Source organism: Phalacrocorax aristotelis, chromosome 11 (assembly GCF_949628215.1).
Source record: "Phalacrocorax aristotelis chromosome 11, bGulAri2.1, whole genome shotgun sequence".
Taxonomy (NCBI): domain Eukaryota; kingdom Metazoa; phylum Chordata; class Aves; order Suliformes; family Phalacrocoracidae; genus Phalacrocorax; species Phalacrocorax aristotelis.
In genome coordinates, this window is record NC_134286.1 from 16,146,925 (window position 1) to 16,170,365 (window position 23,441).

At 43.2% G+C, this 23,441-nt stretch overlaps 1 protein-coding gene across 5 annotated transcripts in view; it reads right to left on the reverse strand.

The window, feature by feature from the left end:
- Positions 1–6,970: 6,970 nt before the first annotated feature.
- The window catches only part of TBC1D8B (TBC1 domain family member 8B), a 42,521-nt gene continuing 26,050 nt past the window's right edge, over positions 6,971–23,441 (reverse strand). For 4 of the 5 annotated variants that reach the window (XM_075107062.1, XM_075107066.1, XM_075107067.1 and 1 more), the window contains 12 exons: positions 22,113–22,327; positions 21,546–21,663; positions 20,555–20,840; positions 18,689–18,818; positions 13,605–13,703; positions 12,323–12,391; positions 11,868–12,108; positions 10,929–10,994; positions 10,547–10,630; positions 9,618–9,674; positions 9,206–9,306; positions 6,971–8,863 (listed from right to left, as the gene is read on the reverse strand). In XM_075107062.1, the coding sequence (XP_074963163.1) occupies positions 8,453–8,863; positions 9,206–9,306; positions 9,618–9,674; positions 10,547–10,630; positions 10,929–10,994; positions 11,868–12,108; positions 12,323–12,391; positions 13,605–13,703; positions 18,689–18,818; positions 20,555–20,840; positions 21,546–21,663; positions 22,113–22,327 (1,877 nt within the window). In that variant the 3' untranslated portion in view covers positions 6,971–8,452. The remainder of the gene's footprint in view (positions 8,864–9,205; positions 9,307–9,617; positions 9,675–10,546; positions 10,631–10,928; positions 10,995–11,867; positions 12,109–12,322; positions 12,392–13,604; positions 13,704–18,688; positions 18,819–20,554; positions 20,841–21,545; positions 21,664–22,112; positions 22,328–23,441) is intronic. The other variant, XM_075107064.1, reaches the window with a different exon arrangement.

Below are 23,441 nucleotides of genomic sequence, written 5' to 3' on the forward strand. Positions count from 1 at the left end.
GAGCCCGAATGAAGGAGATGGGTTAGGCCATTACTCTAAGTTTGCAAGAAAATGATTAGTTAGGGCTAGGTCCATCTAGCAGCAAACCTCCCTCTGGCAGTCAGAGCAAGGTGTAGGGACGGGTTAGTTCATAAACTCTGTTGAATCCAAGCAAAGCGTGTGGGTTTTTGTTTTGTTTTGGTTTGGTTTTTTTTTTGCATTTTTTTGCTTTTTGTCTTGTGCAAGCCGCTTTCTTGGCTCTTTGCACCACTGCAGCAGCTCGACACTGGTGCTTGCTTACTGATGGTGCAGCCTTTGGCACGAGCGACCCCAAGCAGCCCTGTGTTTCAAGAAAAGTGGGAAAGGTAACATGCAAAAAAATAGGTATATCTAATGGTACATATATCTATAGCTACAGCATTAGATGTCTCTAGCTATCACTATAGCTATAGTTAGCTCGCTTTCCCCCACCAGCCACGCACACTTTCTGCACGGCAGCACCAGGAGGATTTCACTAGCTTTGGGGCCAGGCGTGAGCTCATGGGCTCAGTGGCACAGGGGCAGAAAAGCCTGACTGTTCCAGCCTGACTGAAACAGGTTCCTGCAGCCCGAGTTGGCCAGAGCGGTCAGGAACGAACCGGGAGTGCACCAGATCTGCCCCAAACACGGGTTTTGTTTTGGCTGCAGCCTCCCTGCTGCCTGGCGTGACTCACGCCTGCCCCGGCTGTGCCCCGGCCCCCTTGCGCAAGGGGCTGTTTCCCACCCACCGGGTTTTTCCTGAGGAAGGGGACGGGGTTCTGATGTGCCGGGTTGCACGGGGTGGTGGTGGGAGGCCAGGCTGACGGAGCAGCGCGGCACCCGCGGCGGCCAGCAGCTTTCTCGGGGCTGGTGCGAGGCACGGGGCTGCTTTGGGGTTTTGGCTGGGGCAGGGGTGGGCATGAGAATAAAAGCTGTGCAAGCCCCCAGCTTTCCCCAGGGCCCCTCCCTTGGCAAAAGCATCAGCACGGGTTGGCTTTGGCTGGGGTGTTTGGGCGCACACCTCCCAGGGATGCCAGCGGTGACGGATTGCGGCTTACAGAGCAGGCAGAGGGGAGGTGCAGCCTCCTGGCCACGAGCAGTGTTTTGGGGAGCACAGTGGGCCGTAGCAGAGATGCAAGGAGGTGCCCGGCAGCCCTTACCCTTGGGGTTACAATATCGGGGCTAGTGCCTTGCGAGTGCAGTCCCTGGCTGGGGCCCGGCCCAGCCGGCACACACAACCCCTGGGCACCGGGGGGGCTGAGCAGCTGCCGTGGGCACAGCCTGAACTGCCCCTCCCCATTTCAGACCCCTACAAGTAACTGTGGCTACAGCAGAGCCATGGGCCAGGCCCCCCTCACTGCTGGCAGTGGGACATGGAGCACCGGCCTTTGCTGTATGATGTGGAGTGGAAATAACAGCCTCAACCCTTAGCTCTTAGAGCCCAGGTCCTGGGGAGAGCACGGGGAGGGGGTGTCTTTCCTGCCCCAGGCAGTTTGTGCTGCAGCATCACGTGAGGGGCTGCGGCAAGGGCCAGCACTGAGCCTTTGAGGTAGGATATTATTTTTTAGAAAGCACTATTACTTTTAGGGTCTCCCCTTCCCCATCCCAAGACAGTAGGGTTGAGCAGGAGGGGTTGCTGTATTTTCGGGTGGGGTGGTTGGTTTGGTTTGTGGTTTGGTTTCCCCCCCCAACCTTGGTACATAACGTTAGGGGGAGGCAAGCACACACGTTTCTGTTAGGGCTCCACTGTTGTACGCAGTCTGTGGCCTGCTGTGGCTGGCAGGAGGGAAAGTCCGTGCATCTCCCTGTTTTGCCCATTAAACCTGCATCTCCGCAGTGCACCACCACAGCTGTTCTGCAGTGCCCCATCACCGTGCACGAGCCCAGCTGTGGCAGGTATCAATCAAATGTATCTCGGAGGAGGTGGTGGCTGGGGTCAGGGGCTTGGGGGGTGGTTTTTTTTTGAACAGGCCTTGGTAGAAAGGGAGCCGAGGCAGAGTAGTTTTCTGGCATTGTTGTGGCTTCGAAAGGAAGTCCAGCAAAGAGGGTTGAGAAGGGGGTTGGGGGCAGCGGGCGTGCCGGATGGGGCTGTGCCATGGACACAGCCCTTCTGATGGCAGCGCTGGGCTGCACAGGGAGGGCGGGGGGGGGGGGTTGGTGGGGAGGTGCTGGCACCGCTGCCCCTGCTTGCAGCCTCTCTGGCAGGAGCACAGGAGGTTTGCAAGGGTGTTTACATGTTAGATTGGCCTTGCTGAAACAAGAGATCTAAAAATGCACTTTATCATGTGCTCCTTATTCCCAGTGTCCACCCCAGCCGCTTGCCTAGCTGCGGGCGGGCGGTGGGTGGCTGCGTGGTCCCAGGCGCTGTTTTCCAGACATGCTCCAAAGGACAAAATCCCACAGTCCCTTTTTGGGGCTTGCTCGGTCCCTGCTCCGTCTGCCTCCAGGCTGGAGGAAAGCTGAGCCAGGCCATGGGATTTTTGCCTTACATTGTTGCTCACTCTCAAAAAAAAAAAGACAAATAAATAAATCTCTTTATTCAGGTTGATTTGTATTTGTTTACCTCGGTGTTAGCTATGACCTGTGTTTTTGGGACCCATTTGGAGCTGAGGGTTGCTGGCGGGTTTGGGTCACACACACCCCCCCCCAGGTGCTTACAGGAAACCACAAGCACAACTCGGTGGTGACAAGCAGAGGGTAGGAACGTGACAGATGCCGCCTGCGTTGGGACTGGGCTCCAGTGTCGGTGTCAACCTGTTAATGTTCTGAGGTCTTCTAGTACACAAGCACCTATATACTATCTCGCTCTCTCTTTCCAGATATATAGATATGCAGATATATATACTTTCAATATACATATATATATGTATGTGTATATCTATATATAAAAATATAGGCCACACAATTCCAGACCTCTGAAAACACAGGCAGCTTTAATTAATTAAGTCTTGCACTTTTAGCATATTTGTATGTATAAGCTAAAGCCTGGTGGGTATAATCAGGCTGGTTTGAAAAACACAGTGAAAAGTTACTGTATATATTGTATATACTCCATGTAAAAAAAAAAATAAGAAACTAAGAAAAAATCTTAGAATTGAGTATAAATCTTGGTTTATTTTATATGATGTTGACTATAGATACATTTATAAATGTTATTATTCTTAAAAGTATTTTGTAATGGGAAAAAGGAAGTGTCTTATGAAGATGAACAGTAAAGATTTTATTCTTGTCTTGAATCTATGTCCCTGCACAGCTCCATTGACTGGGAGCCCGTACATTTTGATGAGCTTTAAAGAGATTGTACATAGTATTTTAAAAGAAATAAAATACTACTTGTAAGACCTCTTTCACAGTATGTGCTGTTGTTATTCCTGGGGTGGTGTGGGCCTGTTGGGGATCAGCAGCTGTGCCTTGCTCTCCAGGAAGCACAAGAGCATCAGCCATCGCCTATCCATGTGTATAAACAGCTGCCAGGCTGGGGCTCAGGAGTGACTGGGAGTTCCGGAACCAATGCCAGAGGCAATGGGGCAACACATAAATTAGAACCAACAGTGCAACAGAGTCAGTGTAGACATGTCTGCACACTGCAAATCATAGCCTCATAGCATGGTTTGGGTTGGAAAGGGCCTTGAAGATAATCTAGTTTCACCCTGCCATGGGCAGGGACACCTTCCACTAGACCAGGTTGCTCAAAGCCCTATCCAGCCTGGCCTTGAATATTTCCAGGGACGGTGGGGCATCTACAACCTCTCTGGGCAACCCCCTCCAGTGCCTCACCACCATCATAGCAAAGAATTTATTCCTTACGGTACACCTAACTCTACCCTCTTTCAGTTTAAAGCCATTACCCTTTGTCCTAGCGCTACATGACTTTGTAAAAAGGTCTACTCCAGCTTTCAAGTAAATGTTTTAATTTGGATGCAAAACCCAAGTAACAGTACTTTTCCTGGGCTCGCTCACTTGCTGGCTCAGCACTGACGCACGCTTAGGCCGTACACAGTCTAAACTAGTCCTAGGCTTCAAAATCTGGGTCTCTCCGGTTTGCTTCCACTTCTGGGGAGGCTGGTGTCCCAGCATGGTTTTTGGCTTGGTCCTTGCTTTGGAAGGCACTGACTCAATGTGGCTTTAACATGACCAATGCTCTTGAAAGAACTTCTGAAACAGGCCATCACGGGACATAAAAGTGCCTCAAACACAGGCATTTTCTTTTTTTTTTTAAGTGAAACTATTTTTTTTATTTAACACCCCATTTGTCTTACAGTACTTCTGCATATTATACATTGTATAAAAAGCCAACCTGCCAACACAAACATGTGTTACCTTCTTGGTAAAGTGACACAGCTATAGCAAAAAAAGACAAAATAGCCCGGTTTTTTGAAAACAAATTGGAATAGCTCTTTCTGGTTTAGTCCAGATAACAACTGCAGTTGCAATCAAGACCCTTGTACGGTACAACTGGATGAGAAATTTCTAATAAGATCAACACACAGCTAGGTCTTAGTCACTATGGTAGTAAACGCTTCTAAAAATACCTTATTATCTAGCCATTAGTGATGAACAAGTGGTTTGTTTTAGGAACGGACAGAAACACAGAGTGTTTTTTTTGACTCATGTCACAGGGCCAATTTCCATGTCCCGGGAAATGCTACCAGCTGACCTGCACGCAGTTCTCCCCCATGGTGGAAAGGGCTCGTGGTTTTATCACTAGGAGTTGCGCTATTTCCTCACCTTGCGTGTTCAAGCGCTGACCTGGGTGCACAAGGGGTCAAGCGGCCAGCGCCTCGCGGCGGTCAGCGCTGCCACCATTCACCTGGAGCGCAGGGACCGGCGCCAGGCTCCCGGAGCGCGACTGCGGGAACATCGCAGCTCTGCTGGCCATCCCCCGGCTAATGAGCAGGTGTGACAAACCGCATCTTATGTGCATAGCAACGCTAATGGCCGGGCGACGAGCAAGGGCTGCGCAGGGCTCGCTGACAGCCACTGAGGAGGTTTCCGGGTTACCAGCCATGGCATAGCTGCCAGGTCACACCGGTGACACTGCAGCAAGTAGTGCAATTTTAAAACTGTATGAACAGCTTCGCTAGGTTTAGCAATCTCTACCCTACCTACAACTATGTTGTACTGAATGATGAACATTCATCAATTTCCTATGAATGAACCAAAAAAATGAAAAGCACAGATAACAATGAAAACTGTACAGGAAAAACAGAGAAACCATAGATACGTGAAATGACACATCAGTACTCACTTAACCGCGCTGCTTCCTGGTGGTGAATGAACTGCTCAGGGTTCAGAAACACTTCTAAACACTTGCCAGTTACAATGTGAATGGAAAGTCCCCCCCTTGGGAAGCAGCTGAGTAATTCTGGGTCAGATTCTGCAACCGCCAAACTCGTTGCTAGCACTTCTGCTTAGTCCCCAGCTACATGTGGCAGCTGACCTCCTGCAACAGAAGTGTGCACACCCGCAGCGTCCTACGGCAACGTGATGTGAATCTGGGTTCATCTTTACATCACCAAGAACTTCAGATGGCCAAAAAGCTGTACCGCATGCAGATCTAAAGCCCTGCATAGTCAGGGACAGAAAGTCAAGGCATCACCCTTTGGGACCGAAGAGGAGGAAAGATTTGCTAGCCAGCCTATCCCCACAATGGGCAAGGGAAGGAAAGGAGCTAGACACTAACTCCAGAGCTACTCTGTCACAAGCAACACACAAGTGTCCCTCAGTGTTATGGCACACTGGAAGCAGCCCAGCAAACACCCCTCTGGGTCATGCCCCTTGGAAACAGCCCGCATTTGCTACATCTAGATGTCCCCAAAGGACCAGCCCGTGATCCACATGCTCCAAAAGGAAGAACCTGCCACTTAGGCAGTTGCCCGAGTGCTGCTGGCCTGGTGGAAGCGGCCTTGCTCCACCCTCCATCCTGCTGAGGGTGCCTGCTTGGTCGCTCTGACTAGTCTTGCTGGATCAACCTGCAGGGATGATTTAAAGACACTACCCTTTTGGGGAAAAAATAGAAACAAATTGAACAAAAGAATCTGTGCAGTTAATAAAAGTTAGTGTTCCCCTACGTACCCTAACTTCTCACCTTAAATCTACTTTTAGATATATATATATATATATGCTGGTAATCTCTCTTTATACATAGATACAATAGCTGACAAGAGCTACTACATAACTGATAATGGCTCTACAGTCTCTTGGATTGATACTAATAGAAAATGGCACTTTAAAAAGGCGCTCGGTTTTGCATAACCAAACCAAGTAATGTCACAAGGCTGTTGTATTTTGCAGGTTCCTTCATTAGAGTCTTCCGTACTTACACCTTGGCTCTCAACCAAAAAATGTCATTGAGTTTTTTAAGAATTTCATATCTCTGCGCTACCTTGCTTTGTACCTGCGCTACATGGCTTTGACTACTTCCTGAAATTAGCAATATCCATCATAAACCTACAAAAGCTTTTCGGATGGGCAGCTGCATCTATTTTCATGGGGCTCCATTAATTTCAGCACAGCTATTTGCAGAAGAATTACTCACCGAGCAAACCTTATCTGAGTACATCCTGGACTAGAACAACAGTATCTGCTTTTTATTTCTAAAACAACATTAGGAAAACAGTGAGTAAATACATTTTAAAAATAACAGTGTTGCCCTACTTTGCCTCAGAAACATATCCATATGAGTGCATAAATTAGTTTTTATATTTTAGGCATAAAAATACAGATCAGTATTATATTATATCAAGTGTAATTACTTTGTCAAGGCTTCTGAAAAAAGCTTCCTCATTTCTCACATATATGACATAGTTTTGGAGTTACTGTTCATTCTGTAAAACTTTATTTTATATTAATACCTGAGAGTATGGGCGACAGTATAAGAAATAATTCATAAATTCATTGCTCCTGACCAAAACTGTATTCTCTAGAAGCAGCATCAATTTTCCATCAATTGCAATGATGGTATTTCACCAAGTGCTTGTAACACAAGTCAGAATTTAATTTTGTTCTTCATTCATATTAGTATTGCAAGAAAAGCCTCAGTGAATGACACCATCCCCGTTCTGCTTCTTTACAAAAAACGTGCACAGTATAAAAATAATGCTGCTCTGCGGAGAAAGATTGTCATACAGGCTTTAGAAACAGCCATTAGTTTGGCAGAGACTCCCAGTTTGCTTTTTTTTTTGTTGTTAAAATACAAGCTCTTCCCCTCTTTCTCTAAACTCATTCTAGCACCAGCTACCAAAGGTTCAAGGTCAACATTTATCAGCATTAACGCTGGCAGAGCTTGCCTCCACAGGATCTTTACTATATCGTCTTTTATATATTAAAAATTTCAAGTCAGATTCCAGAGGGTTTTCTTGTTGCCATAAATCCTGGCAGATAGAAAATATTACAGCATCAATATTCCAGAGAGCTGTGGAAACGAAAGAACCACTAGGTTGAGGTGTGGACTCAGAGTAGGCAAAGGAGTAACAACTGCCATCTGTCCCTAGCGGTTCAAGTGTCAGCATTCAGCTAACTTGGAAGCAGCTAAAGATGGTATGCGCTGGGGCTTTCCAAACACAAGCAAAACTATACATTTCATCAACATGCTCCTAAGGAGCCAACAATGGCTCCCTCTTGCACGATGAGTGACAACCACCACGTGGTCAGACAGGTTTAGCCACTGCTTTCCTTTGCTTTCTACACTCTACACCAGCTTTTGCATCCCTGTGCAGCCTGCATGACAAGCTTCCAGCCTTTTCACCTGTATTTTAGGAGGATTGGTATGAAAATGGGAAAGAGAACTCATATATAGGCAGAGCCAGGAAAGCAGGAAACCAGTTGTTTGTTGCAAAAAATGAGACATGGGCTGGGAGAAGGCAGCCTGCAAACTGCCGACAGGGGGCTGGAATCTGCAGGAGTCGAGGACCGTCGGTAACACCAAAGCAGAGGAACTGAGAGCAGGGCAACTTTTTTCTCCAACCTCGTGCTCTACCTACCACAGCCTCTATTCTTAGTCTTCAACCTGCTTTGAGCCCAGTTCACATGCAAGTTTGGAAATAATTAAACTAACCTGGAAGCTGTCAATATTCCTTTTAAGTGAAAATGGCTGGAAGTCATTCCTTTTATCACAGTAATAGAAATGAACTTGGAGAGCACACACCGTAACAGTTGGCATTCAGATAGGTTTGCAACAGGTCACATTCAGTATTTCCAAGCAATGTTGCATATTTTAATAACATGGTAAAGACAGTTTATTATTCAGTCTTTTTTGGACTGAAACTTATGAACAATGCAAGAAAATGATTGTGCTTCAAACTATTTTTATTTACATTACATACCAGTAATCTGATATTTAAAGCTAACTCCCCAAACTCCATTCCCTATGTAAACACCAGACTCAATCTCCATAGCAACAACCTTCATTTGTAAGCGCTTTATATGGTTAATTCAGAGTCAATGGTAAAGACAATCACACTGTGGTTCTTGCTTTAAGTTGCAAATTTTTAGCACACTCTATTTTAACTTTTATGTCATGAGATTTCTCAAAAAATCTCACAAAGGCTGGCTCATTTAATAAGGATGCCAGAATCTGTTCAAAGGCAAATGACCATTCATGGTTTCCACTCAAACTCTGTGCTCTGCTGCTGTCAGTCTGCTCAGAGCTGCTTTCCTCCTGCCCTTTTCTGGGGATTTCAGCAGGCACCTCCATAACGGCAGCTGGACTTTCGACTGGTGATGTGGGACTCTGCAGTCTTCTCCCAACTTCTTCCATTTTCAGCAGGAGGCTGGTAACCACCGCTATAGCCCGATATAACAGTTCCTCCTCAGGATCCCCATGGAACAGATTGTACAGAGTTTTTGAGAACTGGATGAACTGAGACTACAGAGAGATATAGAGGAGACTATTCAGAGAACAGCAACACAACTGTTCTTTTCACTATACACTGTGACCTTAATCCAGTGCCTGCTGCTGCACGTGGTACAACTGCTCTAATGACAACATGGGCACGGACCAGCCCTGATAAACCTAAGTGTGTCTGAAAGTCCCTCTCTTCGTAAGCTTACAGTTACAGCAGTTCAAAAAAACCCCACAGTCTAATGATTAATGTGAAGGTCTGAAATTTAAGGGATCCTACAAATCCTTTAGAAAACTACTAATAGAACTTAAAGGATAAACAGCAGTCAAAAATAGACTTAAGTAAGACCCAGGCAGACAGTTTACCTGATTCATTCTTGGCAAATCCTTAATGTTTTCTTCTTTTTTAAGAAGTTCATCTTGCCATTGCTTCAGATATGCCTGAATATCAACTCTCCCCTTCCCTACTTGACAAAAAAAGAAAAGGGAAAAAAAACCAAAGTGAACAAGCAAGAACTAAGAGCTTCCCATGAGGGGCGATGAGCAAAAGAACTGGCATCCTCAATGTCATTCCTTCTCAACAGGGTGGTGGGGCCAAGGACTAAACAGGATCAGAGTTTACATTACCCTCTCACCCCCCCAGGACTGTACTTATAAAAGTGTATATAATGCTAGCAGTATGCTAGAGATGATGTTACTCAGTATACTTTGTCACCACACACTTCCCCAGCTCTGCTTCCCCAAAAGACAGTTACCAAATGTCTCCAGGATTTGTTACCTTTTTCAGGGCTGCTCTTCAAAGAATCACTTTCAAGACTATCCCCAACAGATGAAACTTTAAAAGTTTAGGAGGAGAAAAAGAAGAAAGGGTTATTTATTTGAGAAAGGAGGACCAACGGTTTGTTTCCTTTTATCAAAAACTCCTTCCTTAAGGAGCAAGAACCTCACCGACCCCTATGTTCTCAACACAAATTAGGCCAAGAAGAAACATGATAAGATTTGCATACTTTCTATAAAAACAGAAGCCACCATGAGGCTGGAGATCACACAAGAAAATGCAATCAGTTATATCAAATAAATAATCTTCAAAACATTCATGGCTCACGTCTTGAACAGTGGTGAGAACAGCACCCATATACTACAGATAAGGTACTTTTGTATAGTTCCGAAAAGGATCTGTCTTCCAAAGAAGTAAAACAGCACAGCTTTCGAAACCAAATATTTTATCAACTCTGTAAACTTAGACCCTGCAAAACTTTTTTCAGCTTACTTCGTTTAAAATGGAAGCAAAGGATTTTGAAACACTTACTTATGGGTCTCAAAATAATTACAGATTTGGCTATTTTATTTCTTGAGGTGGGAAATACCATCCCTTTATGCCTTGAATGCAAAAATGAAATGGACGTCACTTCAACAACCACCGCAACAGGCTGCCCGCTATGCTGAAAAATGCTGACCAGATACACTCCCCTGTTTCCACGTAAACACCCTTGGCCTTTGAATTCAATCATCAGACTAACTATCCACAAATTCTACTTTATTTACTTTATTCTACAGTACATCTTCGCCGAGGATTCTTGTTAACAGTGATACGATTTCCTGGATTTACTAGTCCTCAGAAAGAGCTCCCCATTTTTTACCATAAGATAATTAATAGATTCCTTATAATATTCTGCAGGCAAAACCTGGAGACACTCTGGAGCTTACCACTGAGCTGGCTGAAGTGGATCAGTTCTTCTTTTGAAAGATCACCACCTTTGGAAGGGCTCAGAGATTCTACTTCAGTAAAAGCTGCAATAAATAAATTAATGAAGTGGTTTGGGGGCTCCCAAGCATTACCAAAGCAGTGATAAAAAGCAAAAGCTTTGTACAGACAAATGGTCCCTATGAAGAGAAATGGTGTTGGAGCAGAGTCCTTCCCAAAGAATACATCACTCTGGAAGAAACACACATCTATATTACAGCTATCGGACTGTACCGTAGCCAGGACTGGTGACAACAGGAGGAAAAGTAAAGCTAAGAAAAAAAACATGCAAAGATGATAAAAGCCAGGAACATCCCTCCCCAAATGCCACTGCCTCTCACTTACCTGGAGGTATGTGCAACTTAAAAAGAAGCTTGAGTTTGTCAGTGAAACTTCCATTATACATGGTATCTGTTAGAGGGAAGAGGCAAGACAGTCTGTTCAACCGGACCGAACTTTAAAACACCCCCTTAAACAAATACAACCTAGGGAAGTTGGAACTGGCCATGCCTCCTATCTAACATGGAATATAATTCAAGATGAAGCTTAAGGAAGGCAGTACCACCTGCAGCTGAGCCTGGGGTTTGCCAACGCTGAGGAAAGAACACTAATAATGCCTATGACTTACTAAAACAGTAAGTCCTGCACAGCACCAAAGAAATACAGCACTAATGTGTTCTCAGAATTTTCCCTCAAATTTTTGTTTCCTGAACAATATCACTTTGAAAACAAGATGAAGGGAACAGAATAGTAAGTGAAGAAAACTTTCAGTTCCCCAGAGATATAAGGCATTGGTCATCTTGCACGATCTCTGCATGAGATGGCTTAGTATGAGGAAGCATTTATCATCAGCCGAACAGGCTGGGCAATGAGATCATACTATTTCCTAATTTTCTGATATTTTGATGGTAAAGCCAGGAGACTCTCCAGAGGGTTAAAGTCTCAGAAAAGTTACTAGTTTGTAAAGTTTTGTGCTAGCTGTTCCATGGTGAAATACAGACAAGAAAATGAGAGCACTGTTCTGTAATGTAAAGCCTTTATCATTCACCTAAGTAGTGTAGCTCCCACTCTCAAACTTATAAATATACTTGGAGCATTTGGCTTGCCATTCCAACAGCCTTTGCATTTAATGTCACATGATAAAAACCAGACTATGTGACCCTCAGTTAAGAGGCTAGTCTCCTTCAGCTCTTCATATAGCGTAAGAAAGGTGATACACTCCAGGACTACTCCCATGATGGAGTTCCCATGTGAACGTGCTACATATATGTGCTGTTCTCATACCAAGAACACAGGCAAATTGTTTGAAGTTTATAAGGCAATCGGAGCTCTCATCCATCAGTCTGAATGTCCACAATGCAAGCGAGTCTCTGTTTGCACAGTGTGACCAGGGGCTCAGGAGATGACACAGAACCCTGAATTGCTGGCAATCAATCCGGTATTGGTCAAGATATGGCAGACTGGCGTCGTGATGTTGCAAGACAGGACTATTTACATTCCAATAACAGGAAAGAAAGTGCTCCTTCTGCAAAGGAAAGATAAAATGTTAGGTTTTTCTGAAACAACGACTCTCTCTGGGTTAAAGTGTGGGCAGCTAACTACGTAATTTGATTTAAAGCTGATATGTAAAACATATGTTGAATCTAGCTTTTACCTCAATTTCTTAAAGCTATTTCATACCCATAACACAGTCCACCATTAAGATGGATGTTTGGTAAGTAAGGAAAACGGCTCATTACCTTGAATAATTCATAAAGTTCTTCAAGATCACTAGGACTGAATTTTACATCCTGAGACACAACACGTAACTGAAACAAAATCAAGAGAAAATTAATTAATGAGTCTTCCCTCTTTGGAACAAGCCCGTAGAATAAAGTTATGGGAGACTTAACCTTACATTAAAAGACACTGGTACTGGCATGTTACAATTAGGAGTAAGAATAGAATTTCTTTTTTAAAAGCAGTCAGAATATTATAGACTGAAAGAAATTATTTCTCCCAAAAAAGAGAACTTAAAGCTAGTCACATTACTTGCATACATAAAGCCTACACTATGAAAGCCAGGAGATAAAACTCAATTACTTATAATGATATACAGTATATACATTATATTCTATATTATATTGTAATAATTATTAATAGAACCTATTATATTTATATTACTAGAATATATTATATATAACATTATATACCTTATAAACATATACCTTTCTTTATAAAGGGCAAATGCATGTTCAGCTGAACCCTAATTTTTTCAATTAAAAAAAAATTGTTCACAGGTTTTTAAAACAACGTTAGCTGCAAAACCAGGTTCTATCTTCACAATATGTATGTTTTGTAAAATGAAATACAACAGTTACCATCTTAGCACAACCATCAGCATTTAGTATCAGTTGCTACAAGCCACGTTTACTACAGAAAGCAGCACTGCTTCTTAAATAGACTAGTGTTATCACCAGCACCTTGCAACCTCCATCTTCATTTAGGATTCTGAGCTTAAAGGACAATATTGGCAGCTGAAGAGCTACCACTCCACGCACGCATTACCAGACACCCACACACACCACAGACAAAAAGCAACCCTTGTTGAGTGCAGTACAATGATCTCTTCAGTGGCATTTGGGATTGCTTTCCAGAGTAAAATGCAGGTGATTGTTTTACTGTAGCACTGTGGACATTTTACAGTGCTCTATGTCTCTGAGAGAAACGCTTTAACAATTTAACTACAGCAGAGAGAAATATAGGTCAGCCTGTTCCAATCAATGCACAGCATCAGATATTGGCCAGCCTTTAGAAGTTGTCTGTGATGGTGTTACTTGTAACAAGACCAGAAGGTCGTCCTGTGATTCACAGACTGAAAATGTCATAGGCCAAACCTCAGTTAACAGACACCCTGCAGACGAGGAATTTCAGCATATAAAATTATATATTTGGCCCTGGAAAATGTAGCTCTTCTCAGAATTTCCCAAAAGGGAATGAATTTTGTCAGAGGGAAGGGTCTAGCTCTTCCAAGTCACTCACCACATTCTGCTTGGTCGTAGCTTCTAATGTCTGGATCACATACAGCCTGTTACTGCAGCGCATGCTCTCGACATCCTCATATCGAATATTGCCGTACCGCTAAGAAAAAAAGCATTGTTCCGTGAAATCAACTTGCTAGACAGATCGAAGCAGGTATTTTTCTTTCTTGCATTTAAGTACAACACAGGATACGGGGACAAAGGAAAACCCCAGAAACTTTGAGCAAAAAATCATTCATTAGAGTACTAACATTCTCCCTTAACAGCGTAACTTTTAAAAGGGCAGGTGTTTCAAAGAGTGATGGAGAGAAGAAACTGAAGTAGTTCGTTCGACACTGTCTCCCACAGCATCCTCACAGGCGAGCTAATGAGGTGTGGGTTGGATGAGTGGACAGTGAGGTGGACAGAGAACTGGCTCAGCAACAGAATTCAGAGGGTCATGATCAATGGAGCAAAGTCTGGATGGAGGCCTGTCACCAGCTGTGTTCCCCAGGGGTCTGTGCTGGGTCCAGTCCTGTTCAACATATTCATCACTGACCTGGATGAAGGGACAGAGCACACCCTAGCAAGTTTGCTCATGATACCAAGCTGGGAGAGGTGGCTGATGCACCAGAAGGCTGTGCTGCCATCCAGCGAGACCTGGACAGGCTGGAGAGCTGGGCTGAGGGGAACCTCATGGAATTCAACAAGAGCAAGTGCAAGGTCCTGCACCTGGGGAGGAACAACCCCATGCACCAGGACAACTTGGGGGCTGAACTACTGGAAAGCAGCTCCACTGAGAAGGCCCTGGGAGTGCTGGTGGGCAGCGAGGTGACCCTGAGCCAGCACTGTGCCCTTGGGGCCAAGAAGGCCAACAGTATCCTGGGGTGCATTAAAAGGAGTGTGGCCAGCAGGTCGAGGGAGGTTATCCTCCCCCTCTACCCCACCCTTGTGAGGCCATATCTGGAGTGCTGTGTCCAGGTCTGGGCTCTCCAGTTCAAGAAGGACTGGGAACTGCTTGAGCAAGTCCAGCGGAGAGCTACCGAGATGATCAGGGGACTGGGGCATCTCCCTTATGAGGAAAGGCTGAGAGACCCTGGTTTGTTCAGCCTGGAGAAGAGAAGGCTGAGGGGGATCTCATCAATGCTTATAAATATCTAAAGGGTGGCTGTCAAGGGAATGGGGCCAGGCTCTTTGCAGTGGTGGCCAATGACAGGCCAAGGGTCAATGGGCACAAGCTGGAACACAGGATGTTCCACCTCAATATGAGAAAAAACCCCTTCCCTGTGCGGGTGCCAGAGCAGGGGCACAGGCTGCCCAAGAGGCTGTGGAGTCCCTTCCCTGGAGACATTCAGCCCCCGCCTGGACGCGGTCCTGTGCCCCTGCTCTGGGTGTGCCTGCTCAAGCAGGGGGTTGGATGAGATGATCTCCAGAGCTCCCTTCCAGCCCCCGCCATTCTGTGATTCTGTGATTCACTGTGTAGGAAGACAAAGGAAGGGATTTTACTGCGTGCCGGCAATATATCCATCTCTGCTATTGCATGGTGGCTACTACTTTAAGGCAGCAAAGTCTAAGATGTGTATGTTGTCAGGGCTTGAAGTTCACTGTAGTTAACTCTAGAAATTAGTGAAGTAATTCCTGAACCATTCCTAGCTACCTCTGGAATTTCTGGAGGACAGGGAAGGCATCTGAGCACTGGAGTAGAATAAATACATTTACCTTTAAAGAAAAGTGGGATAGTAGGCAAAAACTAGAAACAAAGAAGAGAAATCATGGAACAAATTATTAAACAATTAAAATCTAAATCGAAACAGATAAGATAAATCAAAACAGGCCAACATTCTTTATCAAGGTCATGTGAAATTAATTCAATTTCCTCATATCAGGCAATTCAGTCTACTGTGTAGAACTGAACAGCAGATAGGATACATTTTTACTTCTGTAAGGTTTTTGACACTCTTCAGCAACACATGGAACCAAGAAGACATGGCCTACCCTTGGTCACCATGCACAATGTGCACAACTGCTTCTAATACCAAACTTTGAGAACAAACGAGTGATAAACAACCAAACTAGGCAGGATTTTCAGAAGTTTCTTCAGCAGTGTGTTTTGTTCCCGTTTTCGGCAATGCACTTTAAACAAGATGTGACAAACTGCAACACAGTCATAAAGAGTCTGAGCACATAAGCTTTGAAGAAAGTTTAGAGGAAAGGGTTGTGCTGAATCTATAAAAAGGAAAGATCAGAGTTGAAAGGGTAAGTGATGAACAACAACCACCTAATAGCAACAAGGAACTGCAGAGAAAACTGCAATCTACTATCCTCAATAGCACTTTATAAGCATCCAGGGGGAACTATACTGAAAATAAGATATTTTCTGACAAGGAGAGAGAAACCCTACAATGGGCTAAACTTTTTGCAGATTCTCTTTTGTTGAAGAGTTTTAACAACATTAGACTTATTTCAAGGATGATCTGGGTGTATGCTGGACAGGGAGCTGAACTGGATGACCTGTTGAGTTCTCTTCCAGAACAGTATTTCTAATGTTCCTCTGAAGATCACTTGGAACAAAGAGGAAGCAGAAAGAACTTGCATCTCTGAATCATAGCTCATTCACTGGTCTGGTTTCTGGTCACTGATATTGTGCAATGGCCTCAGTAAGAATATAAAGAAGCTGTATAATCTCACTCTGAATTAGTGTGATGTGATAAAATGTTACACGTTCTTCCATTCCCTTGTTAAACATGACTTCTTCATACCTGATTAGACTGCTAAAGAATAAGACTTGTGTTTGTGCCTGAGTCATAAAGGCATGAAATTGAACATAATTTTAAAATTCAACTCCATATCTTTTCACATAATTTCGTTTATCTTGTGAACGCTCATGCGAAGCAACAGTATCACAGAGACGTCTCTGTTCACTTATTCATTATTTGTAACTAGACCTATCTGCAGAATGACAACTCTCCATTGCAGCAATCTTCCCATTTCAAAACTTGTTTTATTTTATATCTACAGCAATATGAAAATAAAACCCTTTACCAGAACAGAACTGTGTTGAAATTAACTGTCTGGTCAAAATGGGAAGCAGAAAATTGACTCTCACTTTGTATCAGCAGTTCTCAAACAAGGGGTTGTGACACTCACCAGCACTGAAGAAATTCAGTTTCAACTGAAGATAAAAATTGGCATCCAAAAAGAAAGGGCTATGAGATAGAAATGGGGGTACAGGCCTAGGAATAGGGCTGTCAACTTGCAGGTGGGAGATTCAGGTTCAAGGATCTGCCCAAATCAATGTTCAAAAGCCATACCAAATCAGAGGCTATTGCTTTGGTCCAGTCACCTGCCTGCAAAGGCACGGGAAAAATCATGGAATCATAGAATCATTAAGGTTGGAAGATGATCCTTGAGGCCTTAAGTCCAACCGTCAACCCAACATCCCCAGGCCTCCTAAACCACGTCCCGAACTGCCACGTCTACATGTTTTTTGAACACCTCCAGGGATGGTGACTCCACCACCTCCCTGGGCAGCCTGTTTCAGTGCCTGACCACTCTTTCAGTCAAGACATTTTCCCTAGTATCCAATCTAAACCTCCCCTGGTGCAACTTGAAGCTGTTTCCTCTTGTCCTATCGCTAGTCACCTGGGAGAAGAGACCAACCCCCACCTCACTACAACTTCCTTTCAGGTAGTTGTAGAGAGCGATAAGGTCTCCCCTCAGCCTCCTCTTCTCCAGACTAAACAACTCCAGCTCCCTCAGCTGCTCCCCATCAGACTTGTTCTCCAAACCCTTCACTACCTTCGCTGCCCTTCTCTGGACACGCTCCAGCAACTCAATGAAGAAAGGAAGTTTCTTTTGCTTTGTCTTTCAGTAATGATTCCACCTCTGTGAAAGCATCAGTTTACACTTCAGAATACAATATACAGCACTTCATTATTCACCATCTCTGTTCTTTATTCTGCAAGTAGTCATCCTCACTATGAGACCTCACCATGACAAGGAAGACCCATAATAGTTTGCAACTCTTCTTGCAAGAACTTGAAGTGTTTTACAAACATGATACTTCAGTATAACATTCTTGTGAAACAATACTGATAGCAGGACAGACTTTTTATGTGATTAGCCCAATTCTATAAAGACACTTCAAGGGAACTTGAATTTCTGATTCTTGTCTTTGTTCATCCTACTAAAGTAGAAGCCCTCTTCTCAGTAAAAATCAAAAGACAGTTCCTAAATCCTACAAATTACAGTTAGTTGTTCTTTTCTGAGTCAAGGCCAGGACATTTTTCCAAGAGAGATGTATTGTAGATCTTTCACTAGAAACATATAACTGAGAATCAGAAAAGAAAAAAAGTATAATACAGATAAAAGAAACAAGCTAATAGAAAAAACAAAATGCGAACAAATCTTTTCTCTCAGGTTGCCCTTCGCTTCAGGTGGACTGAGCAGAACCCCATCTACAAACGCATTAATACCCTGATATAAATCATGCTAAGGAAGGAAACACCTCATGAAAATCTAAGGACAAAAGGAGGAGAAGCTAGACCTATTTCCTCCCCAATGCAGAGCTGCAAAGCTAGGCGCTGCAGAAAAACTCACAAATTGAAAGAGTTAAAAATTCATAACTGGTCTTCCTCACCCAACACATCTCTGAACAGTCATTTAACCCCTACAATAAACTACTCAAGTACACAGTTACCTGCACGGGTTGTTACATCGAATGTTACCACTATCTGCAACATGTAGTAATCAGTCTGAAATTAGTAAATGCAAGGGCTGTTTCTGCTCTACTTTGTCATTTAATTGACTTCTAATAAAGTGAATGAGGGATGGAATACATGACCTATGATGAACCTAGGGAACGCCACTCAGGACAGCCTCACAAGCACATTGCTGGCAGATAAAAAGCCAAAACAATACAAAACCAAACCTACCCCATAACCTGTAAGATTTTCAGGGAGGCTTCACAAAATATAGAGCCCAATTTCTACCAATCTAGACAGATTTTCTACTCTCGTTTGTACAATGCAGCTGCACTATTTTAAGGTAGCCCATGCAACATAAAGACCACATGGGATGCAAAAACATACCCACAAGAACACATACTTCATTTGACTCTCGGATCAAATCAGTAATGTCCACTTTTGGGTGGTCACTCTTTGCATTGCTGAGGTTGGAGCCCTGCTGCACAGCTGGAGGCAAAGGACTGTCTTTGTTAGTGACACTGTCAAAAAATCTGCACAAAGCAAACACACGAGAAGTTATCAGGAACCAGTTTATCACAACAAAACTATAACATCAGCATCTCGTGAAGAAAAAGTGCATAGAGTATGGGAATAGCCAAGAATATCAGCATGACTAGAACAAATACGCCCTAATAGTAACAAAGATATACAAACATGGGAACCAGCTACCCAGAGAAGGCTGTAGAGCTTCCAACCCTGGAGTTCTTAAGACCCAGCTAGACAGTAACATGGCTGATGTGATCTAGTGCTAGCAGTAATCCTCTTTTGAGTGGGAAGTTAGACTAGAGACTTGCCAAGGTCCCTTCCACTCAGCATTTCCCCTGTTCTCTAATCCATCTAGCAAGGTTGTAACACATAACTGGGAGAGAGGAAGAGAGGCTTGTCCTGAACTGTGACTGAGGCAATCTTAATTCCCTTGATGCATAAGCCAAGACATGCCTGATCTGCACCTATTCATCACACCTACTTAACCAGCCTAAGCAGATCCATTATGGAGGCTGGCCAATCCCCTTGCCAACACCAGGGACATGTTTCTACGGACTAATAGCTTCCTGTTTCTTGAGGAGAAGCAAACTACTGTAATAATTTTTTAAATATACCAGCATGCTGCAGGCTGGATTAACTGTGCAATAGAAGTGTTACAGCCAGAGAAAATGCTGAAAGCAAGAGTTCAAAAGGAGTTCGCAATAATCTTCAGAATCTTGGGTGTCAAATGGAAACAGCAGCTTGCTCGGTTCAAGTGAAAATTAAAATTGCACCACAATTCCAGACTTTAAATTTTAATATATTAAAACCAGGTGAATGTGCTCTTACTGTTAATTTTTTAAGTGTTAAATGTTTAAATGAGTACAGCTAGGTTCTACAATAAATACCAGGCTGCATGGTCTCTTATAACAAAAATTACATTTTCCTCATTAATTCTGTAGCTCCAACCCTATTCAAACATTTAAAAGTCTCACTAAAAGGAAATGCTTATTATCAGTTCTTAACAGTCATAACTTGGTGACTCCTACAGCACAGTCATTTTGCTGTTTTAATACTTTTTTAATTTTTAATACATTTTTTAATTTTAATTTTTAATTTTAAGTTTTTAATACATTTTGCTGTGATACACAATTACAGCAGCAACAGCAGAACTTGGGTAGGTAGTGAAGCAAAACCTGCAACTGCTTGCAATACATCAGTTTAAAATGCACTTTATGTTGCACACTGGAATTTATTCTTCAAATGCTGATATAGAACAAACATCTGGTCATGATTGTCCTCATTGCATTTTTTATTGTCTTATTTCTATTTTAAGCCATTAGCAGCAGAGGAACCTGTAGCCTAAACTACAAGAACGGAGCTGTAGAATATGGTGTAAGTTGATGAACTGTTTGGAACAGTCTTAGTATGCTCTAGATTACCTCATCATTAAGGAAAGCCACCTTCTATAAGTGATACACATCCCAGGCAAAAAAAAAAAAAAAAAGCATTGTTTTTACTCTAAAATACACCAAATGGCAATGGTTTTAGAAGAACTTCAGTGGAGGATGGGATTTTCAGAGGATCCAGGCACACTTTCCAGCCACCCCTTCCAGAATTTTGGCCCCAGATCAACACTTAATTCATCTGAAGCCTTTGGAAGTCTTGGCCAGATGTCTTCTCAGCTGCCCCAGAATGGCTTATCTATTTGCAGTTATAGCAGCTGCTACACAGCCTGTAAGAATAACAGTTCCACTGATACCTGTTGAGAACGGTGACTGCTTCGGCATCATCCTTGCAAGTCAGCAACTTCTCCATGTTGTATTCCAACACTGCCAGACCCAGCTGCAAGATTGCCTTTATTCCATCATAGAAGAAACAGTCCACCACGTTGACTGCACTTTCAATAGGCAGCACGCTGATAAAAAGGGTAAGGAACCAGGAGAGAGAGACCGAGGAGAAAAAAGTCATGTCCGTCATGTGGTCTGTCAACTGAGGCAGATGAACCTTGATGAGGTCCTCAAACACTGCCTGATCTACCAAGGCACCTGCAGGGAAAGGATAACAAAACCACCACCCAAATCTTAATACAGAGAAGCACACTTTTCTCAGAGCACCGGCCAGAAATCAAGCCCCTGTCCTAATGCAACTTTGTGGTAAAAGCAAGCACAGGCCTAGCTGCGCGGAACCACCAGCTTCGCTCCCTACACCGGAAGCTATGCATGCTGCGCATAGGTCCAGAGCCTTGCTGCATGTTGTAAAGCATGTTAGCACTTCTGTGGGTGTGTGGCTACTTCCAGTGATTCTCCTGACAGCCAATACACACTCTCTGCAATTAGAAACTTCACGTCCAATTTTCTTCCAGCATATACCTCTGCAAGTACTGAGTATGAGATCAAAGAGTAAGTTTGGACCTGGAGTAACTGTTTTTCCCTCATTTAAGCTCACTAAGTTTCAAACAAATAGTATGAATTGCAGTTATAATTCCAAAAAAAATGGTATAACAGTCTAATTGGCTACCTCCTGAGTAGTTACGCCTAGGGTAATGACAACATCTGCAAATCATATCCACTCCGGCTTAAGGAGGAGTCTTGGGACCTTCTCTGTAACTTCCATTTTCTACTTCACAATACTGAACCAAATGCAATGGTTTCTCTTCGCTGTTCAGCCTTCAGCTCATTCTTTACATTTGTTCTTAATGAATGGTCATTTACACTCAATTCTAGATAGATAAAAAGACAGACGGATGTTACCAATGATTCGACGATTGAAATAATCGGGTAGCATCCTTTCACACACAGCAACCAAAAGCCAGAATGCTTCCTCCTCTTTAGCATACAGCAGAAGTACTGATGTCAAAATATTCATTGCCTGTAACATTTAAATAGGAAAGGAAGCATTTATGAGGAAAGACTGTGAAAACACAACTGTTGTCATTTGCTAAAATTTGTATTTCTGAAAGCACTTTACAGCACATTTTAGAATGCTAGGATAACCTACAGCTGTATCTAGTATAAGACCTTTTCCTCTGTATTACTAAATACAGAGCATAGTATTTAAACTACATAAACATATTTTTAAGTGTCGAAAGTCTAGTAAGAATGCAAAGGCATATATGAAGTGGACATGACAGCATTTATCAACAAATTCAAGTACAATGTAAAAACTCACGTTACACAGTGGGATGAAAACAAAGTAAGTGAACCACCGAGCAAGGAACCATTACATATTTATGTGATTGAATTTATGAGGCGCCACTATACAGCCATCATGAGCTAGTATGTAGACAACCAACACTAAGAGTCTCAAAACTGCTGTACCTGACAATATCCAATTTGGGGATTCCTGTATGCATAAGCTGTAAGAACTCTCCTGAGTGCAGAAATTCCTGTGTCGCTTTGAAAAGCGGGATGCTCAGGTAAGGAGCGACGTAAATCTCGTTCAATTTCATCAGTAGCTAAAGTGCACGTTCCTAAGGACTTTTCCACCAACTCAGTGTAATAACCAGGGTTGGATGCCATATCGTTTACAGCACCTGCCAATACATTGTATTGCACCGTATTAGAGGACAACAATAAATATCTACATGATTGTCTGCAATTTGTACAAAAATTTTTGGTGACTACTGAAGTACCTCACGAATCTCCAGATGTTACTGCAGTAATGTATCAGAGTAATTCTACTGATATTAATGGAACTACTCTGAAATGAAAACAGAAAAGCAAAATAAAATAAGGGTTGGAGGAAATCTAAGTCACTTTCCATAACAAAGTTGATTTTTACTTACTTTTTTGTTTCATTGCAGAGGGAGGGGAAAAAGCTTCCTTTCACCTACAATTTTGACCAAGTTTTCTGGCAAACACAATACCTTTCCATTTGTAGAGCTGGCAACAGATTAGAAAAACTAGGCAAAGGACTGATATTTACCTAACTAATTCAATAACTTCTACGTCAACACCTGCCAAGACAAAGATATCGGTCTGGTAACAGAAGCACAAATGCCTGTGTAAACGCTCAAAGGACACTAGCAAAGACAAATTCATGTCACATGTCCTCAAAAGGAATGACCATAAGTAGGCTGAATGAAGAGTATAAAATATATTTGTTATGATAAACAGATCTTCCAGAACAGCAGGAAGCTCTGCTGGGGGGAACACAGTAAGTACAGATAGCAGATAAAGTCCTGGGTGGCTCCTCAAAATCTGCAGCTCATTTTCTGAATCTGACACAGGCTTCCTGCATGACCCTGATCAAGTCAGTGGCCGCTGCTTCTCTAAGTGTTTCAGGGAATAGGAATAGAAAGCACACAGATGTGTTGTAAAGCAGTGTCTTAATTCCCCGGGCCTCCATTTCCTCAAGTTAAGCGCTCTGACACAGGTGTAGTCTATAGAAGAAAGCCAAAAAAGCACATTCAGAGCTTTGGCAAAAGATCCCATATGTGTCAAAACAATTCCTGTACATCAACTCTTTAAACCAAGCAACAGCGTATAGCAAAGAGCTGCCGATAACTGGGGCCAAATGCTCTGCCAGGAAAACTTTTTTTTTTTGGTGTCTGGTAACACTATTCTCTCAGAAAGCTTAAACAAAAACAATTGAAACACAGTCCCACAAACATGCTTTTCTTTTTAGCAAGTAAAGAGGCTTTGCTG